Here is a 22,277-nt window from a genome sequence, read left to right as displayed (position 1 = left end):
AATATTCGTGAGTCTCGGAGAATGTTTGAATCCTAATATAAATATTATGGTGAATGTGAAAGAAGCGGGTCCTCAATGACTGATGCCTTAAACTAAATTATAACATTCAATTTAACACGCCCTAGGTGGGCACAACGAATAAATTTCTTCACAAGTCTCCCATGCTTGGGATAGGTGGCTCAGCGCCTAAAGAAGAATAAAAGAAAGAACACGTGCTCAGAGGTCAGTATTTCGTAAATACCGGCACTTTGACGTTCAATAATTGATTGCGACGAACAGCGAGAAAAATAAAAATAACCATCACCTTCGTCCTCGTCAAAGCCCATTCCTGTACCGGCTGCATCCACTTGATTTCCGCCTAACCTCATCTGGCCACCTAACTTTCTGCCACCTGCTCTTACCATTGTCTTTTGTCGAAATGCAGTCCGTTATCATCAAGAAGCACAGGACCGTTCATACTGCCCTCTCATTGCATATCTTGCATGTGCCCATTTCTTTTTTATTTCGACTGGGATTATATCCTGTTCTTTTTTACCTGGTTCTAACTACTGTTAACCAGTTTTTCAATGTTTAAACTATCATCTTACCTTTCATCGCTCTTCAAATGTCTGTCTTCAATTTAAGTTCAACCTTTGTTTTTTTTTAGGCTGCACATTTCTTCAATAAGTGGGTACAAGTAACATATGCGGCTGTTGTACACTTACCTTTTGAAGGATAATAGTAAACTAACATGTATGATCTGAGAGAATCTGCCAGATACATTCATTATAATCATAATCAGCCTGACTATACCCACAGACTCCGTCACAGTAGGGAATTGACTTGGCTAGGACCTCTCTGGTCCACCTGGTAAAAAAGGGAAGCCTCAGTACCAATCCAATCCAATCCAATGCAGGGCGACGGCCTCCCCCATATTTATCCAATTAAGCCGGTTCTGTGCTAGCTGCATCCTCTTGACCCCTGCGAACGTCTTAACCTCATCCGCCCACTTAACTTTCTGCCACCCCCTCTTTCCTTCCCTTGGAAATGCATTCAACCCCGCCCGTATTCGCCTGGTTATCCCACTCTCGTGGTTCGCATCTACGGTCACTGCCTGACCTGAGTAAACGCATTTCCTTACCGTTCCTAACGCTTCGCTGCCTATTATAAACCGTTGTTTCTTCCGAGACCTTACTTTAGTTTCATGTATGTATGTTGATTTTTCCTATCTTTCTAGTTAGGCTGTCTATGTACTTGATCATATGCTTTGCAATAGGTCCTCTTAGTTAGCAAGGTAATGTAATAAGCGACTCGCAGATTACTGGAGTATTTTTATGAACTTCTATTTCCAACAATCTAGATCTAGATCTAAAATACTTCCTCTAAACATGCGGTGAATTGCGCCAGAGAGGTCATACCTCCCTGGCTGACAAACCTCCTTTAGACATGCGGTGAATTTCGCCAGAGAGATCATCTCTCCCTGGCTAACATCTTTCTTCGTTGGGATCTTATTACTTTCTCGAGGGGGAGTTAGTAGGGCTAAGCATCCGCTTCATATATTTTCTAGTCGTTTCACCTAACCCTCGTTTTCACTTTTGTTCAGCGCTGCCCTCATGACAGCTGAGGTTTCGATTAAGTCATTCGAAATTATGGGTCATATGATTGAAATAACTACAGGAGGCTTAAATTATAACGAGTCCTATACTACAGCGTCCTTCAATACCCGAGTAGATTTTGCACATGCAAAAGAGACAAAACCTAACTGTTGGCATGAGGAGTAGCAATTACGGAAGACAGACTGGTTCTTGGCTGTTTTTTTTTTTTTTTCTATTCACCATTACCTTAGTAAATACCTTGCCGGCAACGTAGGGTAAGTTGATCGGCTCAAAATGCTTGAAGTCTTGGCGTCCCTTTCTTTATAGATTAAGATAATGTTAGCATCCTTCCAATATTCTGGCACGCCTGAGGTTATAATATCATTGTGTATACACGGTGGTCTTTTTTTATAGCACAATCTACCCAGTGTACTTCAGCAGGTCTCCAGTCACGCAATTCCACGGCCCGCTTTCATCGTCTGCACTTCTCTATATACCTCTGATTTTTTCTTTACTGAGTTTTCGCTTGACCGCTTTTACACTACTTTTGTTCTCAATATCGCGCAGACACTGCCACTACACGCTCGCTCTATACCAAGAATCAACACCATAGCTAGTACAATAAGAGAATCTTGATAAATCATTAAAACGCAGATACAGCCGCAAGAAGACTGCAGTGATGGGCAAAAATGAAGTCCAGGTGGTACTTATGTTCTGACAGACGTATTTTCTTTCTTTTTTTTTTTTATCTGACCAAGGCAAGACTTGAGCCAAATCATTGTAATCAGGCTGCGGATAGAGAGTCTTTCACAAATGTGCATCCTGCAGGTACCCTCCATTTTCTCCAAGCTCAAATATGCGCCATCCGTAGTGATCCTTAATCATCTCTTCGCACTCAGCAGTGTCTACGTACGGTAGCTGACTGGATAAATAAACCATCCGCCGGCCAACTTGTCTACTCTTCGTGCCATTAAGTCCTCCGACTTCTATTTCTCCGAGAAAGCGGCTGTCGTTTCGGAATGAATGATTGTGCAGCTTGTGGTGGCCTGGTGCACGGCCGGGGTGAGCAGAGGCTGCAGTCTCCCAACTACCCGAACCGGTATCCCGCCAACACCGAGTGCGACTGGACGGTGGATGTGCAGAGCGGATACAGGGCGCTTCTCAGCTTCCGGGGTCGCTTCGACATCGAGACCAGTACTGGCTGCATTGCAGACTACGTCCAGGTGCGAAGGGCAAAACACATACTTTCTCTCCTTTGTCGAAGGTAGTACTGACGTACAAAGGATTACGAGAAAATAGTTTGCAGGTGAATGCATGTTTTATGACGTTCAACTTGAAAAGAAAAAGAGAGAGGGGTGAAGGGAGAGCTTTCATTCTAGCCATGCTCTCAGCCTTCCTGGGGGATATGCATGCCAGATTTTGCCCAGCCACGAAGTACAGTCTTGTACTTTTTTAGTGAACGCATACAGGAAGAGCAGCAGTAAATAAGCTAGAAAAGAAGGGTCTGTTTGCAACGTCCTTATGAATAGAATATCTGGCCCACGGCGAGTGAAGAATAGACAATTAATATTATTTGGTCGTGGTGTCAAAATTTCTCGAGATCTGTGCATTATTCCAGAATTTTTGGTATTTGGCTATGAATCATGGTGCAATCTGCGGGCGTATAAAGCCTTAACAGTAGTTTCGGAATCAAGTGCCGCTCCGCTTGAGGTGCACTCTGCTAATCGGGATACAAACGCTGCATTCGATGCCCATGGGATTTTAAGAGGCATTCGTAACAGGAGACAATGCATGCAAAGAAAAGCAAAAAAGTTGCCTATTTTATAAGCAACAGAGCAAGAATCAGCAAAACTTATTACTCGCGCAAGACTTGCGAAGGTGCCACGCAAACTAGGCAGCCTTTAAACTATAATATAAACTAATTTCTCAAAAAATGAGAAAAAAGTGGCATGTCACTATACCTGTTTCTCGGGAAAAGCAACGTGAGATACTGAACACCGATTATTTCAATCGGAAATCGCACACGGAATTTCAAAAGTCGTGGTGGCGCATAAAAAGTCTCCTCCTCTTGTAGGTGTTCAATGAGCGCGCGGACGGCCAGTGGGAGACGACTCCTGTGGGCCGCTACTGTGGCCTGGAGCTGCCCGCCCCTGTCGAGGCGGCCAGTCACCGGGCGCGGGTGCTGTTCCGCTCCAACGGCGACGTGGAAGGCGACGGATTCACAATGACTGTCACCAAAGGCAAGCACGCACAGCAGGGTCCTTGTTCTGTTGCATGCGCACCAGATTTCCACCCACTTTGGTCAATACACGCTTACATCCGCGATTCAGAACTGCTTCAACGTAAACCCCGTGTACTTAAAAACGGACACTAGTGCAGCCATTGTATAGTCACATGTACAGGACTGCATACAGGCCCACTTAGGCAGGAGAGCAGGTTCTCGGTGTTATAATAAGAAATGAATAACAGCTAGAAGAATTCGAGAAAATATTTTGAAATGGAGGACAGGTATTTGCCCGGCATCTCAGGAGACAGAACTTATTGTGCGTTCTCCTCGCTCGGATGTCAATTGATTGAGAAAACAATGTCCTTCAATACAACAACATAAGTGGTTGCAAAACCTGGGGAGCTTTTTATGATTTTTTTTTTTTTCACAGCTTGCGGTGACCGGTACGAAGATGACGAAGGCGTGATAACCTCCCCACGTTTCCCGGAAGACTACGCCAACAACCTGAACTGCTCTTACCTGATCGTGGTACCCGAGGGAAGCCATGTTGAGCTGAGTTTCGACCAAGAAAACTTCGACCTCGAGAGTGAGCGAGCTGGCCTTTCTTTCGCCATCGCGAGCCAACACACTGTAGTTTTGTTACATGCTCATTTGAGGGCACTGGTGCAGAAAGTGAAGGCAACTGTAGGACACTGGGAAGATAAAGCCCCTAGATCAGCTTTGTTGTTGTGGGGACCTTAGTGGACAAGCTATATTTCCTAACGCGCGTTTTTTCCGAGTCCACGTGACAAAACTGATGTGCTCTCGTTCTCTCGTTAGATTCTAGAACACTCTTCTCTGGGTTTTCTATTGCAAGATATTGGCCCTATTACACCAAAAATGTTAGACGGACGTTCGCGTAATTCACGTGCATACATAACTAGGACGCCTAAGAAAAGGTGTGAGAAAGGACTTTGTTCATCGGTTCAGATGTAAGTTTATTGACTTCAGTGATGACAGTAGAATGAGTCATGTGACCAATAACAACAGCTTATGTGATCCATTATGAATTTGGTGTCGACGCCGACCACTTGATCACAAGCGGACGGTGTCAGGTTGTAACTAGACCCATTCCCCATTGTGATGTTAAAGTCACATAAAAACACTGCGAGCTTGAAACTGCACAACATTATGACAAACATCCGTGTCGACTATCGTTATATTTCAAAACAGAGGATGCAAATTCAGAAAGTTCATTATATATTTTGTACCTATTCTCTGGCAGCCCGTTCTTAAGCTCAGCCGTGTTTATATCACATGTTCTTTATAAATGAAAAATATTTGCCTTAAGGTTACTTCTAGGATGGGTAAATGCATAGGTACGTGAAGTCAAATACCGGGCACACAATAATAGAACGTTTTTCTAGAAGTAATGCAGCACACTGCGGCTTCGAGCAAGGCTGACTGTACCCACTGGAGATACATTGGACGCTTATCTCTGAACGCACAATAAGCGAACGTACAAATTATTGTCTAGTCAGCCAAGTGATAACCAACCGGCATGCGAAGAAATGGTTTAGCGTGAAACAAGTGCACTGAAGCGAGGCTTATAAAAGAAAGTAAAATTCTTGCGATGCTGCATAAGCAAACCTGTACTAGTACATGGCTCCAAAGTACTAGATCTTCAGACTTGTGGACCATCGACAACGTGAGAAGTGGTTCTTAACGTGAAAAAAAAAAGCATGTCTTGTAATCGGTGGCAAATACGTACACAGTATGGCACATTCTGTCATCTACTGAACATTCATTTTGACGCCTAGCTCCCATGGCCACCGCCGACTTTTTATATGAACGACCTAAATTCACTTTCTCTAACCACAACATCGCGTCGAAGAATTCCTGCAGCTGAGCCAAAAAATTTATTAGCTACATTACTGCACTGGCGAGCAATATTGTAACTGTTCCGTTTGCGAGATAAAAAGCATGATACGACCTTTCCGTGCAGACGCCGACAACTGCAAGTACGACAACCTCACCATCTATGAGGGCAACACAACATCTTCTCCCGTTCTGGGGGGCCCCTGGTGTGGCACCACCGGAGCACCGGGCAACTACTCCGTCGCCTCATCGGTTCTCGTCATGTTCCGCACCGACTGGAGCAGTACCGGCAAGGGATTCCGCCTGTGGTACCACATCTCACGTGAGTGTACTTGACTGCGTTGGGAAGCAATGGGCACTGAGTACTACAAAGAGAGGTCTTAGGCGTCCGTCCCTGGGCTTTTTATTGGTGTAGTTGTAGCAAAAGTAGGGTAGCCGCAACCGGACGGTGGTTGCCCCGGGAACCGGTCAGAAGATGGCTACCGTGAAACGAGGATGGTATATAACGACGAGAAACGCGTACTGGGGAGGTGGTTACCACCGTGCGGAGGGTGGATACCGCAAAAGAGGGAGGGTGTAGTGAGAGCGTAGGAATGCGTAACCGGAGAGTGGCCACTATGAGAGGTCGGGAACCACCCGCATTGCGGTTACTGTGGAAGGAAGAGAATAACGAGAGCGGACGAATGCGAAACAGGAGGGTGGTTACCGCGGAAAGATGAGGGCACGGTGAGCCACGAGAGCTAAAGAAGGCGCCACCTGAGGAAGCTTGCCACGGAAACCATCCGGAGCAGAGCTACCGCATTTGAGGATGGGGAGGTATGGGGAGGAAGAAGGTGCATCAACTGCGAGGAATTGGCAGCGGAAAGGAATCATTCGAAGAGGAGAAGGCATGGAAATAAGAGGGAGAGTAGGGCAAGGGGGAAAAAAATGAAACACGGTCCGTCTGCAGCGACGGCGCCGGGCGCATTTAATGGCGGACTTCAGAGGAGTGGTAGACGAAGAACGAGAATGCATGGAAAACCTAAAAAGATTGCTCTAGGGGTCTACACATATGCATAGTGCCCTGAAATTATTTGCCTGGATGTATGTTGAAATAAAACTACCCGAATATCTGGAGTTACGCAGTAGGGACCATCCTGTGAGTTTTATTTCGCGAAGTGAGGAGGGATGTCTAGTCGAGATGCGGTGAACTGCTGCATGTGCTGATGCTTCCTGCTGATGAATGCTACCTGTAGCCACAAATGCATCACATTAATATGAACGCCATTTGCCGGTTTAGGGAACAAAATGTCTCGTGATAAGGGTGCCTTTGATGCACTTCCGTGCTTTCTTTCTGCTTATCTATTCGAGACAGTCGAGATGCTCTACAAATTTCAACTCGGCAAGGTGCGAGCTTATTTGCGCATTCTTGTTACAGCGCTAATTACTATAGAGCGAAGCATAATGAAAGGATTCAAGTTGACAACACATGTTAATGAGTCACAGTAATTACTTCATACAACGCTGTCTTCGTATGCCTATACTCTGCTACTCGCAAAGCAGGGTATGCAATTGGTTTAAAAATTAACAAGCCGGTGAGAGTGCAAATGTCTTCAGACATTCATTGCAAACTCATACGATATGGGTGAATGCTTTTAGTTTGCGCTGTTAACAGCACTTCTGCCACTGAAAATGCAAAACCGCAGGATCTTTTTAATGTTTGGTTTAACCAGAAGGTGATGTGAGCCCAGAAGGCATTTCACAAACAGAACAGGCTATCAATATCAGCGTCGCCGATCAGCACACAACCCACTCCATACTCTCCTCCCAACTACGTCTAAAATAACTTCTACTGGCTTATTGGTGTCCTCTATCGACACTCGACAGATGGCGCTACTTGTTGGAAACGCAAAAAGGTGGGCATGCTTCTACGAATAGGCGCAGTAGCCTAGCAAGGTGCAAGTCCAGGCTGCCAATTAGCCCACCGTCGTCCCTGTTTTTCCACATTGCAGTCTCCTCCTCTCCATCTTCTCTATTGCCGTGACGTAGTTACCATGTAAGAAGAAGATGGCGACGGGCAGAGTTTATGTCGTATAAGCAAACCTACCAGCGGCCGTATCGAGTACGTTTTCCGTAACTGACGTGTTGTTTATAAGCAGGCTTTATTCCTTTTTCAAGTTTGCCATTGCTGCAGCCGAAAATCATCAACGAGGTTGAAAAGTATCTTGTACGCATCACAAATCCGGACGCACCTATGTCTTCACACATGAGATCAGTTTCTGGTTCGCTCCTGATAGCCAACGGCGACTAAATTTTGTGGACGAAAACATTCCAATGACTTTGAAGCCGAAACAACCGGTTCCCAACCACCTGGCGTCAATGCATTGCTGCATTACTCAGACACCTACCTAGTTCCTAGAAAGATGGTTTGTCTGAGTCTGCTGCCGCCGATCAAGTATGGCTGGTGAAGAAAGTGGATCCGGTCGCTCACACCTATGGATCCCCGGACAGTAGACTTGAGGTCCATGGACTCCTCACAAGGGATGCACCTGGGTTACATTTACAATTAAATGATGTTATTACTGGAGATGAGTGTTGAGCCAGTTGCATAACCAGTTTGTTACTCGGTAAAGAACGACAGCGAATAACGAAGCACTCTTCTTTGTGTTGCTTCCTCTGGACCGCGGTGTTTCAATGCACTGGTTATAACACTCCCATTAACTGCTCAAGCGCTATTTGCTGACCTCGGCGCTTCCATTTCCCCCTTCCTCTTCTCTTGTGCAGGCTGTGGCGGCAACCTGACCTCCGAAAGCGGCTCGTTCAGCCTTCTCTCGCAGGTGGCCGAGGCCGGGGGTCAGTCCCGATGCACGTGGCGGATTCGTGTTGCCGAGGGCCGAGCTATAGAGCTGCGCCTGGCATTGGCAGCCGACCAGCATGCAATACACGGCGCGGATTGCACGGACGCTTTCGTCTCCAGCCGCGTGCAGGTGCTGGACGGTGACACTGAAGATGCCCCGGCCATTGCCTTATTCTGCGGAAAGAACGGCGGACCGGACACCTTCAAGAGCACCGGGAATAGCATGACCGTGGTGCTGGCCGTCAACACCATGTACCTGGTCGGAGGGGGCTTCAGGGCCTTCTACCGCAGCACGCTGGGTGAGCATCATTTTGAGATATTTTGCTCAGTAACAATCAGCAGGACGTTTTAGTTGCTCCAAATCCCGAAACTCCTTGCCTTTTTGTTCAGTATAAACTGATGCGGACCTGGTCCAACAATCAATACCGATTCCAGCGTGGTTGTCACTCGTCGCTTGAAAAGTGAAATACAACTTAAATTTTGAGTATTTCGGTGTTTTCGTATGCAACATCATATGCGTGTCGTTATTACTCTCAAGCACTTAACTAGCCAAAGTAGAATAAATGAAGGCAAGAAAAATCCTTCCGGTCGTGCGCAACAACCGCAACGTAAACCTTAAAGTGATCTCTGTCTCCAAATGCAGGAAGAAACACTAGACCCCCAGTTTGTGTCATTTTATGTTTAAGAGGAAGATTAGGCCTTATGATATAGTCCAAAAAGATTGGGAAAAGTGACAAAATGCCAGCGGTGAAAGCAAACGTACAACCGTCACAGGCACGATACGGGTTGGGCCAGTTAAGTTCTCACGGAATAGCTGTCGCCCCTTCAGCTGTCTAGGGTTTCACATTCACGACATAAATTCGTGCCTTAGCCAATTTATAATAATAATTCATAATCTACCATGGGTTTGGCACACGATAACCTTAGATGCTTATTGCGCCACAAAACACAACACACAACAACAATTCATAATCTTCCTCAGCTGAGTTACACGTCCAGTAAGTTGAGACCGTCTTCCACTGGTCTCCATTTTCCTCTCTTCTCTGGCGCTCAAGCGCAGCGTGCGTATCACTATCAACTTCCTAAACTCTTCAGTATATACATATATCTCTGCTGCCTCTAACTTCTAATTATCTTGGAATTCGCTCTGATGGCGCGGGCAAGCCGATATTTTTATTGTTTATTTCATGGACTTTAATTAGAGTCTTCTTCAGGAGAGCCAGTTGTCCCTTATACGCATTATATCTTGTGCCAAGTTTGTTCTGCTTTCTTTTTGTACATTTGCACTTTGCGAGCCCTTTTCGTTGGAATTTCTCATTGCATTCCCCTCTAGTTCTTTTAAGCGATTGCATTGCCCTCTAAGCGTCGGCGCTACAGAGGAGCACAGGAACGATACATCGGTGCAACCCTTTTTGTCTACCTGCGTTCTTAGTTTCAAAAGATATCGAATAGTTTTTGTTCATCACTTATGAGAACCTGCTAAACGTTTACCTCCATCCTCATTCTGTTAGTATCTGCAGTTGAGAGTATTGACCAGCAGTAGTTTTGAAAATGGCACCCAATATGGTACATGCTGTGAAACGCAAAGTTAGGAGCTGAAAACTGGTCGAGTAACCATTTTATCATTTGCGTGGCAAAGAGAATGCTAACAGCAAGAGCATCGATCACGACACTTAGATGGGAATGGTGGAAATAAGAGGGCCAAAGTTCGCCTCTCTCGGTTTTGTACCTCCCTCAGCCCCTACAACAGAGCCTGCTTGATGTGCGCAGGCGTAAACCAGGGCTGCGGCGGCATCCTGCGCAAGGAGTCTGGGACGCTGGCCCCTCCGAGTCGAGACAGCTCAGGCAGCTACCCGGGTGAACCACTCAACTGCCTCTGGACTCTGGTGTCCCGCTCCGGCTACGGTCTCGAGCTCAACGTCACGGCACTTAGCTTGGGCAGCGGAACCTTGCCTTGTACAGCTGCTAGCACTGATTTCCTGGAGGTGCGCGCTTGTCTTAAATACTTGGCTTGAAGTGAAAGCTGTGAAATGGAAACAGAGATGAAGGGTCCTCCCGTTCTCCCGTTGGTTTCTCGTTCCATTCACCGCTTCTCTCACCGGCCAGTTGGAGTGGCCGATCATGAAAAGTGGAGCAGTGACAGTTCTACTTTTGTCATCTTCTCGTTCTCCGCCGACTACAGCTTTCCTCTATAAGAGACTATCATGGCTTGCGTGTTTCCCCAGGGCTCGAGCGATTTGTCGGTGGGTGAAAAAGCTGCGGCGAGAAAAAAGCAAAAGTGAAAAGCTAGGCTTTACATTCACAAAAACGTCTATCTGGGCTGTATTTTGTCAGAGTGATGCTGCTCCCAGGTGAACTACAAAGCGCAGTATGCAGGAGATATGTCCTTGCTTCCCCTAGTTTAGATTATTTTTGAAAGCGGCTCTCTTGGATGCGATATCTGTCCGCTGTTTCGGCCCAAACTTCGAAAATACTTGCTCGAGTAGTTGTCGCATGTAGCGGTACAGGCAGAGTGAACTGAACTCGATAATTCACGAAGCCTCCGTAGTCTGATCAAATTCACAACTGCACAAGTATGCCTACATTGCATTTAATGTAAATGAGCCCCATGCTTCAATTACAGGAAAGACCAAAAGTCCTCTGTTAGTCCTCACATATGTAAAAACTGGTCAGAAGCACTTCGGTGGCCCTATTCTGGCTCAAATTGCAACCGCCGCAGATAGTGACATATATGAACATGATCCGCATGAAGAACAAAATTTCGGCATCATGAGAGTCCATGTATCTACGGTTTTTGTCCCAGGATATGTCGCGGTGTATGGCTGCAAAACTTGAGAGCAGATAATATTTATGATATGGACAACCACTCCTGCGTTAACATCCGGCTTCATTTTTATCTTGTATGCACTGAAACTTGCTGATTTAGCCAGTCACCAAGTAGCACCAAGGCAAGAAAATATCACCATGCCTTTATTTGCCCTTGCGTTCTTTCACTTGCGTTTCATAGGGCAGAACGTCAAAGAGCAGTCGTGCTTAAAATATGACTCAAATTGTGTTTTGTTCAACTAACGAGGCCTAAAAATAAATGTGATTAAGAGTGAACACAGAAGAGCAAATGGAAACGCATTTGAGACGAATAAGAACAACTGGAAAACTCGCAGACCGTGACTAAATTGCCTTTGAATCTTGGTCAGTAAGTGGAGCTGTCTTCCCAATGTCCCACACTGTGTGGAGGCTACGAGGTGCCCTTGAAACACACATGATTATGACAGTTTCAAGGTGGATTAAGAGAAAGAAGATGGCTACACAGTGTGGAAGAGCACTGAACAAGAGTAGAGGGCGAGCCTCGGCTCGCCCGCCGAGAAACGTTTCGACAAGGGGACCTATCGACAAGGGGACCTATTGACAAGGGGACCTATCGAGAAGGGGACCTATCGACAAGGGGACCTATCGACAAGGGGACCTATCGACAAGGGGACCTATCGACAAGGGGACCTATCGACAAGGGGACCTATCGACAGGGAGACCTATCGACAGGGAGACCTATCGACAGGGAGACTTGTCATCGTAGACAAAGTCTCTTGTCGAAACGTTGGCTCGGCCTGTGAACTGAGCCTCACCCTCAACCCTTGTTCAGTGCTCTTTCATACTGTGACAGTCTCAGCAGCAGGAAGGCTTTCATCGGGGTGCACTACCTAACAACCACGACACTGGATTGATCTGATATGAACTAGCCCGAATATTAGTGCTGTTGCCTTGTATACTTGTGGGTGGACTGAACATCTGCGTGATCCGAAAGTGCGTCGGGCGCACGCAGGTGTGGGACTCACTGGACGAGCAGCAGGAGCCATTGATGCGACTCTGCGGCCAGCGGCCCCCTGAGGCACCGCTTCGCTCGGCGGGCAACGCACTGCTGGTACACCTGGTTACCAAGGCCAAAGGAGAAGGACCTGGATTCGCCGCCAACTTCCGCGAGCTTCCGCGTGAGTAAACCGTCCCTTCGTGGGCTTGCATGTAACTTTAGTCTCGGGTTAACATGCGCAGTAAAAGATCGGTTGTCTGTCGGCGCCAATTTTTTTCTCGAAGCTACACACGGAGTCAAAAATGAATTTGAACTTCAAAATGCAGTGAATCGGGTTGGGAGGGACAGCAGAGAAATTTCGCCCCCCTGAGGTTCTTCAATGTGCACTGCCGCCACTCAGAACACAGGTGTCGAACCTTTCGCGTCCATTGAAAACGAGGCCACCGCGGCTGGGATTGAAACCGCTACCCGGGCTCTGCCCTATAACCACTGAACCAACGCGGCGCGAAGTAATCACACTTCACTAGCAAAATTCACTAGCACTTAGCACATGTTAAGGACAAAGGCCTCTCGTAACGCGCCACAACTGTCCCAGTACTGTACCAACGGCACCCACTGCGTCTTAATATCCCCAGCATGTAGCATCACCATTCCATCTCGTTCTGTGCAGAATACGACCGCGGTCTTATCGCGCGTGTTTCCTCTCACTGGTACAGACAGTGCAATCTGCGTAAATTAACTCACATAAGGATATGCCTGAATAAGTGTTTGCTGCAGCCAGAGGTGTTCACAGCAGCACAACGACGTCCAAAGATCCATGACTCCGTGCTTCTCAAGCGCTTTCTTTCTCTGCGCATAGCGCTGTGCGGCGGCAGTTTGAACGTGAGCGGCGATGCCTGGCAAACCTTGGAGAGTCCGGGCTTCCCCAACGCTGCGCCTGCCAACGTCCGTTGCCTGTGGGTGCTACGGGGCCAGGAATCAGAGGACATAAACCAGGTGCAGCTCTTTGACGGCGAGGGCGCCTTCAGAGACGTCACCATCCGGCTGAAAGAGATGAGCCTTCCATGCGAGGACGGCGCCTATTTTGCTCTGATCACCCAACAGAAGGCAAGTGTCGTGCAATACTAGTGCAGAGCAAACGTGGCGCGTGTTCTTCGAGTGTACACGAAAATTAATCGGATGAAAAGCGTAGTGCTCGTCTCTTTCTGTGTCACAATCACACAGAAAGTAGGAATTTCTTGGTGACAGGTGGGAGGCGAAAAGACGACGAAAAAAAAAAAAAAAAGAGGGTACAGGCCATATCTGACAGTCATGCGAGAAAATGGTTAACAGTCTTCAGCGCCAAAAACAAAAAAGTCACCGTAAAATGGATCTGATATTTTGTAGAATAATTGAGTAAACCGGTTACACGAGTGACAGTTTTTCAGAGTAGGAGAAAAGCTAACAAGCCCTCGGTAACAGTTTGACTTATGAAGTTCTTCCGCATTTCTCGCCCAGGCATCTTCGCCGACTGCACTGCTTCGGTGACTGTGGTTTACAGGACATTCCAATGTATAGAAGGAAACAACTAATTCGCTCAAGAAGACGATTTTTGTTATTTATCGAATAAATATTAAATTGTTTTTTGGTAATATACTCCGAGAGGAAAACTGGCTAGAGATCAGAAGAAAAAGAGAATCACATAGATATATGTCATAATATTTTGTTCCATTTTGTATTAGAGGGATCTGTACGTCCGCTAGCACGACGTTTTTAAAGCACATATATGCGACGTAGCCTAGATTCGTTTTTACACATGTGCTTCTGCCAATTTATGGCCGTCATTTCAGCAAGACTAGGAAGAATGGTAGGTGCATAAAATCACGTCTGTGATGCTATGGGTTAAGGGCATTTCCTTGGCCAACTCGAAATAACACTGACCCTTTTCTGCTTCCCTCCCGTTGCTTCGCGCAGTATTTGCAACAGCCTCCCGTGCGGCTGTGCGGCCATAGCGCTCCGCAAGAGTGGCTCAAGCCGCACGCCTCTGCCAGCCGCGTGCAGCTTCTGCTAGACACAGGACGTCGCGGAGGCCAGGCCAAGCTCAAGCTGGAATACGGCACCATGCGGGGTAAGAAGCATGGGAGGTGACCCCCCGGCATGCAGGGAATGCCTTCATCTAACAACTCGCCGCCTGCACCGCCAAATCACTCAACATTCATATTCAGATGAAAACACCAAGAAACGAACTTGAAGTGCCGAGAAGAGGTTGATTGAATACATTACTACTCTTCTGTCAGCCTGGTGCTTGAAGGCAATTCAAAACAGTTCGATAATTGCGTTAAATTCGGAGCTGCTTTTCCGCGTTAATCCCACCGCAGAATTTCGTGAATGGTTCTAGATAACGATGGTCATCTTGAAAATATTGAACTTTGTGGACGGGCTAAAACACTAAAGGCTAGTATACGTTGTTCAGAAGGGACAAAATATCACAGAGGTAACTATATGGAACCAAACTGTCCTTTTGTATGTGTTCTGTAGTTTTAATGTCGCATTGTTTTAAAAGCTTTTCACAACCACTGGCAACAGTCATAATTGAGGCTAATTTCGCGGTATCAGGTATTTCTCCGATGGAAGTTGTCCCTTGTTGGCTACAAGCTACGTAAGTGAGTTTGCCAGTTCTCTGAACTGAAGTTGTACGCGATATGAATTAGTTTACTGCTTTTCGTAACAGCAGGATAATCAAGTTTGCGTTTACAGATATCCACATGATAATCAGGTCACTTCTCTTTTTCTTTTTGAGCCGCAGCCGAGGCACCACCTTCGTAGTTGTCCAGCCGTGAAAGATGTTAAATTTCGTCGTACGCGTGGGCAACATAGCGGGTGAGATGATTTGAATAAACGTTCTTGGTCCCACTCGCAGACGCCAACTTGACATACAGCCAGCCCAGCGGTGTCATACACAACGTCGACTATCCGGGTTGGACCCTAATAACGGACCATCCAACAGTGCTGACCGTCGCGCCTGTGAATGCCTCATCGACGACATCCTTGGCACTATACTTCATCCGCTTCAATGTGGGCAGCACTCTGAACAACTCGTGCAACAACGCATACATGCAGGTCTGTATTGTTTGGTTTAACGGCTTCGAAAGTAGTCCGAAATGGTTTGGAGAAACCAAATTATATACGTCAACATCTTGTAATTTGTTAAACTTCCAAGGAGGTTACCACAAGTAAACGTGCGGTTTTTTTATAACGTCTTAATTAAAGCGAAAGCATTATATGGCTCATGAGCAACGAAGCCCGGCAGTCGTCTTGAAATGATGGCATCAGAAGCCTAATTGGTGAAGCAGGGCTGTGAAGTCATCATCTAGGAGACCAATATCAGCAAGCGGCGCCCAATTCGTGAAGGCCTCTTGGGCCACGTGACGTCACAGATCAGAATCAGGTAAAAGACATCGTTGACGCCAAATTTACCCGGAATCTTAGCATAACGAAATGGAAGCAATTGAACTGAAAATAAAATTAATTCATTTTAATAGGATGGGTATCGAAATAGGTCATTTCGATTGCGATCGACAAGCTACCCGCAGACTACGAAACCTCATTGGTTCGAGCTGATAAAATATGGACGCGGTGAATGCGCATTGGAATCAGTAGTTTAATAGTGATAGTAAAAATAAGGAAAAGAAAAATCGAAGAATATAACAAAAACAAAGAAAGCAAACAAATATCACGAATGGGCATTTATGTTTTCGTCTTTACAGCGCGGAAGCAGCCTTAATTGTCTTCCGTAAATTTTTTTTTTTTTTTTATGGAGTTAATGGGCCAAATCTTGCTGCAGAAGGGAGGTCGTGTATGAATATTAGGAAAAGGGAGCTGTGCCCTCTTTTCTATTTATGAAGGTAGTTTCTTAGCATCGTCCCCGGTGGCGCTGGCTTGTGTTTGAGGAAGACAGAAGATAAGACATGCATTGCTTTCTTGAATAACACGATCTGTCCAATCTCTATTTTTTCCTGAATGTGTACGTGCTGTTGATACAAATGCATTCGTTTCTTAGTATGCGCTCAAAGGGGTTGCGTCTCGGAAGACCGGATCGCTTCCCAAATGGTGGATTAATATATCCTTTACGTGCGTCACGCTTGTACCAAGAAACCCACGTCACTTTTCGATGTCTTCAACGGATATGACTAAGAAGAGGGCTTGTAAAGTTTGCAAAAAAGTCGGCGCATTTCTCAATGGACTTCAGAAATGTGCACCCCGCCGGGGTGGCGCAGTGGTTAGGGCGCTCGACTACTGTGCCCAAGGACGCGGGATCGAATCCCGGCCTCGGCGGCCGCTTTTCGCTGGAGGCGAAAAGCTAGGCGCCCGTGTGCTGTGCGATGTCAGTGCACGTTAAAGAATCCCAGGTGGTCGAAATTTCCGGAGTCCTCCACTACGGCGTCTCTCATAGCCTAAGTTGCTTTGGGGCGTTGAACCCCAAAACCAAACCAAACCATTCAGAAATGTCTGTAAACTTCTACAGGGATTCCAACCCGCGACACTTCGGTCACCATCAGGCAAGCTATACTGACTAGGCCACGATGGCACGCTTTACAGCTACGTTACAAGCGGAAATTTATGTACATTGAGGTCTTTCACGTAAAGGCATCTTGAAAGTGTATGCCAAAGAACGTGTACTATAATTAGATGTTTTCTAATTACGGAAGTAATAGCAAAGTGCATCTTGGCGTTCCTCATCACTGCTGGGCGTGGTATAATTGCATCGATGATGGGGTGGCCACCGAACGCATACGTGATCTCGTATATCTCGCGTGATCTCGCGTGCACAATGAATGTTGAAGCGCGCAACCTGCGTCCAAGTGAAATCCTTCCTTGTGATCCTATCGCCATCTGTTCGGAGATGGATTTTGCATATAAAAATCTGCGTCCTCGTTCGATTTCTCAGTGCAGACGCACTCCAGGTGATCAATCGACAATATCGCGTCACACTTTTAAGCACGGAGCTAACGCGACCCCTATTTTTCTAACGCGATAGCAAATAAGGCCCTGTACTACAGAAAATTCGCCATCGGCGCTATCGGCATCGATGTTGTGAGCGAAAAATGGACGTGCCTCTCTGATAGGCGGTAGATAAAGCCAGAGTCCTTTAATATTACCAGCAGCAAAACTTCCCACATTAGTCCCATGTATCTAAAATGGCGGTTTGGATTGGTTAAAATTCAGACGTATACGGATACTGGCGGCGCCACGTCATTAAAGTAAACAGAATTAAATTGTAAATTTTCTCATTATTGATAAATGCACAGCCACTTGACAAAGAAAATCAGCTGAAGAGGTGCAATAGTAGAAATTTTTAGACGCAACCGTCAGAGAGGTGACTAAGAGGGAAAAGAAAAAATAAAAAAAAAAACGATTTTCAGAAGGCAATGGCGGCACTAGCAGACAGCATTTATTGGCCGCTTCTAGATTGCACCCCACTTCATAAGCACCTGAAAAATGCATGCTGAAGCTATAGTCACTTTTCGAAGCTGAGTTTCCCAAGTGGTACGGTCAAAAAGCTCTGGATATAGCAAGTGACATGGCCATGCACTGAGTAGCCGTTGGGTTGTGTGACGTCATAATACCACGTGACATGGCGAGGATTTGCCAGCTCCGACTTCTAGACTGCAGGGTGAGAGGAGTCAACTTTCCAGGACTCTTCGGTCCCGGGAGATGACATGCTACCCATAGTCCACGCAGGGATGTTCATGTGGCATTGTTTAAGTGGGTTGTATATCGCTGTCGGGCGGTCTTTTTCGTAATGTGCACGGTATCTTAATGCTGCCCGCTAATGAGCGTAGGCAATATAAGCACAAGAAAAGTACTGATTAAGCGACCGGTATAGTAAAGGCGGAGCTTAAGTGTCCCCTATTTTGTTTAACTATTACGTCAAGTACGTTTGTCATAAGCGCTGTTAAGTTAATTCAGGCGGTTCATGGATTCTTCACTGAACTCATATGGCTCAATGCACTTGCATCTTTTACGCCAGGTACGCGACGGTGGAGCCACCTCTCGCGTCCTGACCCACGTGTGCGGTGACGTCAACCCAAGCCCACTGTTTTCGACCGGAAACCGGCTCACCGTCTTTATCAAAAACGCAGCAGCCGACCGCACCATGCACAGCTGGTCAGTCCGGTTCATCATGGTCTACTTCACCAGCCCAGAAGGAGGTATCGTGCTCTGTTTCCAAGCAGCACATGACGCGCCAATACCTACATTTTACTCGTGAAATTTACTGCTGATGGTGGCACCTATATTTCGTTTTTTTTTTTTTTTAATTCATGACAGCTCCCTTTTCGGTATACTAGTCGTCGCTTTCCGATTAGAAAGCTCTAGACTTAATGCAACTGGTGAACTCGATTTGTCCTCTGTATCCCTTTGCGAGTTCTTAAGGCATTTCAGTATTTGAAGTTTAAAAATATTACTCAATTTGTGATAAAAGAGCAAAACAAAAGCAATCAATAAAGCAGAAGCTAGAGGCGTAGTCTGCCGTATCGAGAAATAACGGCACAGTATGCAAATAAGAAGAAAGCAAGCAAATCCAATACAACTTACATGCATTACACGCTTTGAACTTGAGAAGATAGCAAAATTCATACAAAACAAGGTTAGAGAGCCTAAAAAGCTAAATATTTCATATTTATTTCATTTGTAAATATTTCACATTGCGGTGAATATGTGTGTGTGTGTGTGTGTGTGTGTGTGTGTGTGTGTGTGTGTGTGTGTGTGTGTGTGTGTGTGTGTGTGTGTGTGTGTGTGTGTGTGTGTGTGTGTGTGTGTGTGTGTGTGTGTGTGTGTGTGTGTGTGTGTGTGTGTGTGTGTGTGTGTGTGTGTGTGTGTGTGTGTGTGTGCGCGTAAATTGTTATAATAATTATATATAAAGTGTAAATCATATACATATATATATATATATATATATATATATATATATATTTATATTTATTTCATATATATAAAGCAAGGTTAGAGTCTATAAAGCTAAATATTTCATACTGCAGACTCCAAGATCACCTTAGGGATTTTTTCGAAAAAGCGTGCGCTTAAATCAATAGTGTTTCCTAGGTTCTCTAAGAGAAGCGAGACTGGGTAATTTACATGTTGCATGCCGTGTTATACTCTGAAGGCTCCGCCTGATATCCGCGTGATCTTCTCATGTCTGCGTGATGCGTATGCGTGTTGGTCTGTCGATGGTCTTGTTTAACCAACTAGCCCAACAAGCATCAATCTCGGATTAAGGTTCTCAGTGTTTTTTTTTTTTTTTTTTATACGTAGACAGTACCGACTTGGTGCTCTAGGCCCGACATTCTCATATAGCTTGTAATTTTTTTATTTTCCTTCCGGAGTACGTTTCGGAGTACAAGTTTTTTCTATGAGAGTATAGTCACTTTATTTAAGCTGTGGCCTTATTGGGACTTACGAACTTCTATTTGTCATCAGTATCCTTTAACGGCTTCTTGAGACATTTAGATGGAAATTACTTTGAATCTGAAGTATATTTTGAAGTTAATGGCCCGAGCATTGTCAATTAGTTACAATAGATGTTAGTCGTTCGAAAAGCCACCTGTGAACCTGGCGCTGGTGGAGAGCTGATTATGAAATGATGCTCCATATCAGCTCACGACTCCCCTAAGACATCTAGGCGTAATAACAAGATAATGCCTAAATAATAAAGTATTCAACCGTTTATCTCAGAGTGCCGTTTACGAAAAGAACCAAGCGCTTATTAAAGCACCATTTTTAATCTTCACTCAATATAACCGTGCTGGCATCACACGGTGCTACGGGGTGCACTCATTGGTGAGCTGGGCACCGTTAAGCCTGGCCGCAGTCGCGTTAAAGATCAATAGTAGCCTGAATCACGGAGAAAGGAGGAACTAATAATGCGATAGCATTAGAAGCCTCTTCGGGATCAAAACTTCTGCGTTCAGCGGCTTTGCCCGTCATATAATTAGTTGATTCATCTAATAGCTGTGTGGCGTCATTAGACCACGTGACGGCCGAGCGCTGATTGGTTGTCTGATGTGTGGCGTCCAAGACCACGTGACCCAGTAGCCCATTTGGCAGAAACGCTGCTCGCGTGACATAGCCGAGTGTGATAGCGGGCTTAGTGTCATGAGCTGCACTTGGTTGTGTGCAGACGCGTCTGGACAGTTCCGCATATCAGGTGGAAAATATCCGCAAACGGATAGTGGTATACCATGCACGATAGGGTGTTGCTTAAGATATGTGTTTATGAGGAGGTAGTACAGCTATGGAGTACTGAGAGTGGACCAGATTTAGGAAAGCAAAGCCTGGGATTAAATATACAATGAAATGAGAAACAGCCTTGAAAAATTTGCAGAAATGTATGTGGTCTGAAATAAAAAATAGAGACTACCAAAACTGGGTACTAATTATGGTAGGCAAAGTCTACAATCCAAAACACCTACGATTTTGAAGAAAAATAACGATCGTGTTACCTCAGGTGAACGGCCCACATCCCTTGATAAGTTCAAGAGCCTGCTTTGAGGGTAATATACATTCCCTTGAAGGCTCCGCCTTCTAGAATACGGGTCCGCGAGCGATGGTTTCGCCCGACGAGTGAAAAACCGTCTTTCTTAAAAACAGCGGTTAATACCGGATCAACAGAAAAATATAAAATAAAAAAGAAACAGCATTGGTCAAAAATTCGCTGAAAACATGCCGTCGAAGTGCGCGACAATGGACTATGCAGAATAAAACGGAACATGGGCCAGGGCTTCAACGAACGCGCACAGTAATGACCGTTGTAAAGCGGCAGGCGCATACCATCTGACCCCGCGTGCGCTGCTTGCGATTTGTGAGATTGTCGACAGGCCGCGCAGCCATCGACATGAACGCTGCGTATTAAACTCCCACTGTAGTTGCTAGTACTGTAGTATAGGCCTGTAGTATAGGCAGCTCGCTCATGCGTACTCGCGCTGCCCGGGCGGATACCAACACAAACAGGAAAAAGCGCGCGCGGTTTGAAACACTAAAAGGGGCTGTGGGGCCCCACATTCTTTATTTGCTTTTCTTTTTTTTTTTGTTTTTGCAGACAAAGTTTTTGGCATGAGTGAACGATATATAGTGAACATGTAAGCTGTTTTAAAACATGTACTACGTTGTCTTTCTTGTTTTTGATTTCTTATGTGTGGCTTGTTTGTGTGTGCTTGGAAATAAGACTGGCGCCTAAGTTGAAATTTCTTTTCTGTATTTTGAGCATTTGCTGTGTTGTCTTTCTATTTTTTATTCATTTGTATTTTTCTAAGCAGCGAAAACAATTCTTTCTTATGTTTCATTTGTATGGGACTGTAAATTTCCCCTATGTGCAGATTTTCTGGGGTCCTGAACCGAGTCAGGCGCAAAAAGTACTCTTCGTTCAGGGTCCTTTAGTTTCTTCTATGAGAAAACTGAGAAAACATTTCACACTTTAGGATGGCGTACACATGGCGTGCATACGCTGTGCACATGCTCAGCGTATGCGGCGAGCGGCAGTGACGGATGAGGAGAAGCAGGCCGAACAAACATCAAAATTTAACGCTATCGCATTCTCAACATGTATGCAACGCAATTGCATAGCCCTTAAATTTTCAAATGAGACCACCATGAAAGAATATTGAACCCCAATCGGGAACGTTTAGCGCAAATCTCCCTTGCGATAATTTAGTTCAGAAACAAGCGTTATTGTGCGTAGCATGTCGGAGGGCCTCCAGCTGCTCCTGGAGAACCACAATCAGGCCAAATATGTTTCGAGAGAGCAGCTTCAACGAAGGCAGGGCGCGTCAGGTGGACATCATCCTTCGTGTAGGACATTTATATTATTGCAAAAAAAGTGGCACCAGGGAAGTCCTCAGAGATGTGCGGCGCCGTTGCCATGAGCAGAACCCTTCACATTTTCCCCTGGTATAGTCCTAGCATTCGTGACTGAATTGTCTTTGGCGTAACATTCATGCGACTCCC

General features: G+C 45.8%; 1 protein-coding gene across 1 annotated transcript in view; it reads left to right on the top strand.

The window, feature by feature from the left end:
• Positions 1–22,277, top strand: part of LOC146185518 (cubilin-like) — a 124,027-nt gene that overhangs the window by 95,085 nt on the left and 6,665 nt on the right. Inside the window, exons 53-63 of the mRNA XM_084606475.1 lie at positions 2,610–2,797; positions 3,649–3,814; positions 4,232–4,387; positions 5,786–5,980; positions 8,422–8,793; positions 10,265–10,479; positions 12,312–12,477; positions 13,156–13,403; positions 14,250–14,403; positions 15,196–15,395; positions 18,307–18,487. Of these exons, the coding sequence (XP_084462601.1) occupies positions 2,610–2,797; positions 3,649–3,814; positions 4,232–4,387; positions 5,786–5,980; positions 8,422–8,793; positions 10,265–10,479; positions 12,312–12,477; positions 13,156–13,403; positions 14,250–14,403; positions 15,196–15,395; positions 18,307–18,487 (2,241 nt within the window). The remainder of the gene's footprint in view (positions 1–2,609; positions 2,798–3,648; positions 3,815–4,231; positions 4,388–5,785; positions 5,981–8,421; positions 8,794–10,264; positions 10,480–12,311; positions 12,478–13,155; positions 13,404–14,249; positions 14,404–15,195; positions 15,396–18,306; positions 18,488–22,277) is intronic.

The sequence above is a fragment of the Amblyomma maculatum genome, chromosome 6 (assembly GCF_055883805.1).
Source record: "Amblyomma maculatum isolate TAMU_Amacu chromosome 6, ASM5588380v1, whole genome shotgun sequence".
In the NCBI taxonomy this organism is placed as follows: Eukaryota; Metazoa; Arthropoda; class Arachnida; order Ixodida; family Ixodidae; genus Amblyomma; species Amblyomma maculatum.
This window is presented reverse-complemented; position numbering and strand designations above follow the sequence as displayed.